This window comes from Halyomorpha halys, unplaced genomic scaffold (assembly GCF_000696795.3).
Source record: "Halyomorpha halys isolate HHAL.00 unplaced genomic scaffold, Hhal_1.1 Scaffold1122.1, whole genome shotgun sequence".
Taxonomy (NCBI): domain Eukaryota; kingdom Metazoa; phylum Arthropoda; class Insecta; order Hemiptera; family Pentatomidae; genus Halyomorpha; species Halyomorpha halys.
In genome coordinates this window covers 231,626-236,816 of record NW_027115079.1, presented here as the reverse complement: position 1 = coordinate 236,816, position 5,191 = coordinate 231,626, and the positions used below count along the sequence as shown (strand labels likewise).

The window sequence follows — 5,191 nt, the reverse complement described above, 5'->3', positions numbered from 1 at the left end:
CCAACGTACTTAAACTGGTTTACAGAACTGAAACTGTGGTCTCCGAACGTCACTTTGCTATTCTCTTCCTTATCCTCTCTTGACCGATTCATGTACACCGTCTTGTCTTCATTCGTCTCAAGACCCAATTGATATGCTGCTTCTTCGAATTCCTGTAATGTTTCTTTTAATGCTGCTCGGGTTCTTGCGGCAATGACTTCATCATCTGCATATGCTAAGTGTTGAGACAGTCTATTGTAAATGGTGCCTCCTGGATTAGTTCTGATTGAACGGATAGTTTCTTCTAATGCTATATTAAATAGAAGAGGAGCCAGAGGACCCCCCTCTCTTAAGCCATTCTCCATAGAAAATTCCTGGGACTACGAATTTCCAAGCTTAACTCGGCAGGTAGTACAAAATACCAATATGATTACAAAATACAAAATACCGATATGATTATTAAATACAAAATATGATTACAAAATACCAATATGAATTAAGATATATAATTTTTTTTTAATAAGAAGTAGTGATAGAGTAAATAATAAAGTATTAGCATAAACATGAAAGGGGATGTAATTAACATAATGTGTATATTGTAAATTTATAACTTATTTTTTCTCTAATTTAACAAAATTGAAGCATAATTAGAATATTTTTTAATGGTCAAGTTCAGTCAAGAATTGTTCATTTATTTTTTAAATAAATCCTGATTAAAATACTTTAATTCAATTCAAGATAAAAAAATAAAAAATAATTTATAATAAATGACCGGCCCTTTCACAACAAAAAGGCTAACATATATGTATTCATCTGATCCCTAATTTTTTTGAGCTTTTAATCATAACCTACTAATACATATCTAATAATCTTGTATAATGGCCTATGTACATCACTTGCGGAGCAATCTCAGTGCTTGTTAAAATTAAAATCTCTTATTATATCCAATATCATCATGCTTAATACTAACATTAATCCTATAACTTGATATTTACTACTTACACTTAGAGCTAGCTTTGGTGGATATTCATACCAATCCCTCTTTTTACCAGCAGTTCCTTTTCCTGGTGTGGCCAAACCGCATCCTACAAGTTCTCCGTCTTCGTAAAGTGGAAAAAATGCGAAGTTTTCTTTACAATCCTTTATGTTTTTGTCTACCTTGTAGAAAAAGTGTCGACCTATGACCCAATTTCATCCACAATGTAAATATTCAATATTAACTCACTTTTTAGAGGTTATTAGAGTACTTACTAACATTTTTTACTAATAATTAAACAGAGAAATCATTTTTTAAAAACTCACCCATAGATCTCAAGCATCCTTGCTTGTAGAAGTCACCAAACCTATCTCCTTCCGGCATTTTTCTTGGGATTTCAATTAGTTCACCTTTAATGTAAACCCAGAGGCCATCTCCGATTTCGTCATTGACCGCACGACCTTCTTCTGTCAGTTTTTCTTTTTACAAAGAAAAAAGATATGATAAATAATGAACAATGATAAATATTTTATTATGTATAGATCAATAAATTTTATTTTTTATTTTTTTAATGTCTTGTTTATCGGTAAATCTACTATGATCTTGGACAAAAAGTAATACTTTCATAAAAACATAAAAAACATGTCAAAATATTAATAGTGATAAATTATTATATTGATATGTGTAACGATGACTTGTTTACATAGAAACTATTCCTTTAGCAACATTATCCTCTGAAATTGAAATAATTTCTGACATACAAGTAACCAAATAAGTAAGTGTTATTTACAAGTAACCAACTTATTCTAACTATGGAGGGATGTTCAGGTTTTCAGTTTTTGGGACCGCCACGAAATGAATGTTGACTCTCTCCTATTTGAATTCAAATCGGTGCCAGTTTCGTGGTTACTGAGGAGACGTCTCTTCTACTTTGGCCACTAACAGCCCTTCCTTTAACTACCAAAGGCTTCATTCAGCATTTATACTTTAGTAAGTTAACTTGTTAAAGTTAACAATGTATAGTAAGTTAACGTCTTTTTTTAGAAGTTTCAGTTTTTAGATTTGTTAATGTAGTTGTAGTCTACAACTATATTAACAATACTAAAAAAGCATAAAAATATTACCAGATAACGTGAACGCGGAAATACAAAGTGGCAAGTAAAAGGAAAAATTAGGGAAATGAATAAAAATAACAAATAAATAATGTTTATTTGTTATTTTTATTAATAAGTTGTTACTATTAATTGCTAATGTTTCCTTTTATTTTCTACTATGCCTCAACTTTATACTTTATTTACAACTAATTCTAACGAATATTTTTTTTACTCTAGTTCTGTATTTAGAATTCTATCATACTTGTATCTATTAGTCACTAGTTTTAGTCCTCCTATATGTATTCGTCGTTAAATTATTATTATTGTTTCTTTTATATAATTTATAAACAAATTATTTATTTACTATCGTATTTTCTCTGTATATTTATTTTAATGTTTTTCAATGTTTGTATCTGTTTTTCCATCTAGCGCTGACGAAGCCCTGCAAAATGGGACGAAACGATGGTTAACAATAAATAGTTTTTTAATGAGGTGTAGATAGTTGACCGTAGATTAATGATTGGAGAAGTTTGTCGGGGGGTACGGTCAGCAAAGAACAACATAACGGTCAGCAAAGATCAACATAAATAAACAAAACCATATTTATTTATTTTATGCCGACGTTTCGACCTGAATTTTAGGTCTTCATCAGGGGTTATGGCGTAGAAGGTAATAACTGTAACTGAGTTCTACGTCATGCCCCTGATGAAGACCTGAAATTCAGGTCGAAACGTCGACATAAAATAAATAAATATGGTTTTGTTTATTTATGTTGTTCTTTGCTGACCGCACCCCCCGACAAACTTCTCTAATAATAAGTAGTTTTCTTTTATTTTTTTATACCTTCATTGACAGCCAGCCGGACTATCTTCCTACAATATACTTCATGCAGTTAATACGTAATTTGTATTCCAATTAATTTCTTCCAACATTTAATTTTTAGTTTCAAATTTCAAGGCTGCGTGAAAGATTATACAAACAGTTTTCAAATAATAAAGCTTGTTAAGAAATTTGTTTTCTCAATAATGTTATAATATGTCTTAGTCATAAATTTTAATAGAGGTACTTTTAAGTAAAAGCTGAATGTTTTTAAGAACTTAGAGTGAGTTTAGTAAATTCCTTGATGATTTTCAGACATAATTATTTTTAAAAAAATATTAATCCTTTTTGCAACTATTTATCTACATAATCTATTCATGGTAGAAACTTATAGTTGCTTAAGAAATGAAGTTACCTGGATTGGTTATGTAAGCTCTGAAACTGTAAGCTGGAATTCCAAAGAAATTGGTCTCTTTGTAAGTGTGCAAAACGGCTTGGTAATCGTAATCAGAGGGATCCACGTTAGCCACATCCTTTTTCAAGAACTGAAATTTATATTAAATTTACCAATCATTAATATAAATTTTCAAAACCAACTCTGTTATTAACTAACCATTATTTAATAATGTAAATACGTATATATTTTCAAAACTTTCATTATCTTATCACAAGTAAAATATATTTTTCGCTTACTGAAGTTTGGAAACCAACTACGTTTCCCTTTTTGTCGAACATGAAGCAAGCCCTAGGGTCATCCGGGTAGCAATAGAAGTTGACTGGTAGTTTGAAATCTTTTTCTGGTTCCACCTGTATGTAGTTCTGTATCAAAGGGTCACTGATAGTTTTAGGGATGCGATGGAAACCTCTTGATTTGAGAATGTCAAATCGGACTGAAAATTAAATTTTTTAAAGTTTTAAAGTAAAAACTAACTTAAAAGAATTGTTATTAGTATCATCCTATAATAAAAATATTTATTTTTAATAAATGGGTGCATAATTGGGACGATTGTATATTGTAATCCTATTTGCTATTCAATGAGTAAATGATTCCTTCGAATTAACTGATTCAAGTATTTCTCTACTTGTTTGATGTCGAACTTTATCTGCAAAGTCAAAAAAAAGTTTGTTATTTTACTATTTTCTAAAGTCTAGTTTTTACTAAAGTCATTTTCGTTTATATTAAGAAGCTGTGAAGCGGACTATGCGTTCAATGTTGTAAGATTAGTTTCAGATTGGTCAAGTGAAGTGAAATGGTTCGAAATAGCATACATAATTTAACTATACTTAACCTTAATATATTCTTTTAATCACCCGTAATATTCACATTTCAAAGTTAATAACTTATTTATAATTATTAGATTATAAGTGCAATCTTGTTGTATTGATCGTTTCAGACTACACCATTTTCTTTTGCCGTTTTTCTCTTAAATTTCTTATTTTCCAATACGCAGATATAAAAAAATACTTTTATTCTCCCACAGAGTTAAACATAGTTAAACTTTATTATCCCTTGATCTGTGTATTATTAAATCCTGTGATCCATTTTTCTTATAAAATAGAAGAACAAAAGTTGTTAAACAAAGATTGTGTTGAGCCGTATAATTACAAAAACAGGTCTGTCCATTTTCACATTTTTTCATTTTAACATTTATTATTGTTTTTTAAAATAAAGGATGAAGCCTCAATAAATGGTCTCAAATTTGGATTTTCTCTTTAGGAAGTCTGGTATGCAAGAAGCAAAAACAGTCTGGAGAGGGTGAACCAAACCTCGAGTTGCTAAGAATCATGGTTTTTATACTTTTATAACTTTTTGGACAGTTCGGGAGCGTCCTTCCAACTGGCTTATTCTGGTTTCACGACTGTGTCTATATTTATCCACAGATTATACCTGTTCAGAATCAGCAGGAGCACGAGAACATTAATTTCTATAAATTGAAAAACAAAGTTGACCATCCATGACATCCTGGAAGGATAAGACGCAATTCAGGATTAAAATAACCGGAGTAAAATTATTTCTACGCTCGGTGTGAGTTGTCGCAAGTAAGCTAACGGACATCACGCACCGGGGGAAAGAAGATGGGAGACGTGTGGCTTTAGCTTTTATGGTGAAGTGGTCACCTATGCAAGTATTGAAAACGCCTCATGCTGCTTTCAACTTTGATCATCTCTTGCAAATCCCATAACTCTCTCGGCAACCTCATATATGTATTAATATAGTATATTTTATCATCTCATAAATGTATAGATATAAAAGAACAAACTAATCTCATTCATCGACAGTGATCACTTTCTATTTCTTTATTGTCATATTTCTATTTTTTTT

The 5,191-nt window shown here is 30.6% G+C and overlaps 1 protein-coding gene across 1 annotated transcript in view; it reads right to left on the bottom strand.

Annotated features, from left to right (window-relative positions):
- Window positions 1-5,191, bottom strand: part of LOC106688387 (uncharacterized) — a 10,790-nt gene that overhangs the window by 986 nt on the left and 4,613 nt on the right. Inside the window, exons 3-6 of the mRNA XM_014432808.2 lie at window positions 3,562-3,758; window positions 3,284-3,413; window positions 1,282-1,434; window positions 982-1,157 (exon numbers count right to left, since the gene is read on the bottom strand). Of these exons, the coding sequence (XP_014288294.1) occupies window positions 982-1,157; window positions 1,282-1,434; window positions 3,284-3,413; window positions 3,562-3,758 (656 nt within the window). The remainder of the gene's footprint in view (window positions 1-981; window positions 1,158-1,281; window positions 1,435-3,283; window positions 3,414-3,561; window positions 3,759-5,191) is intronic.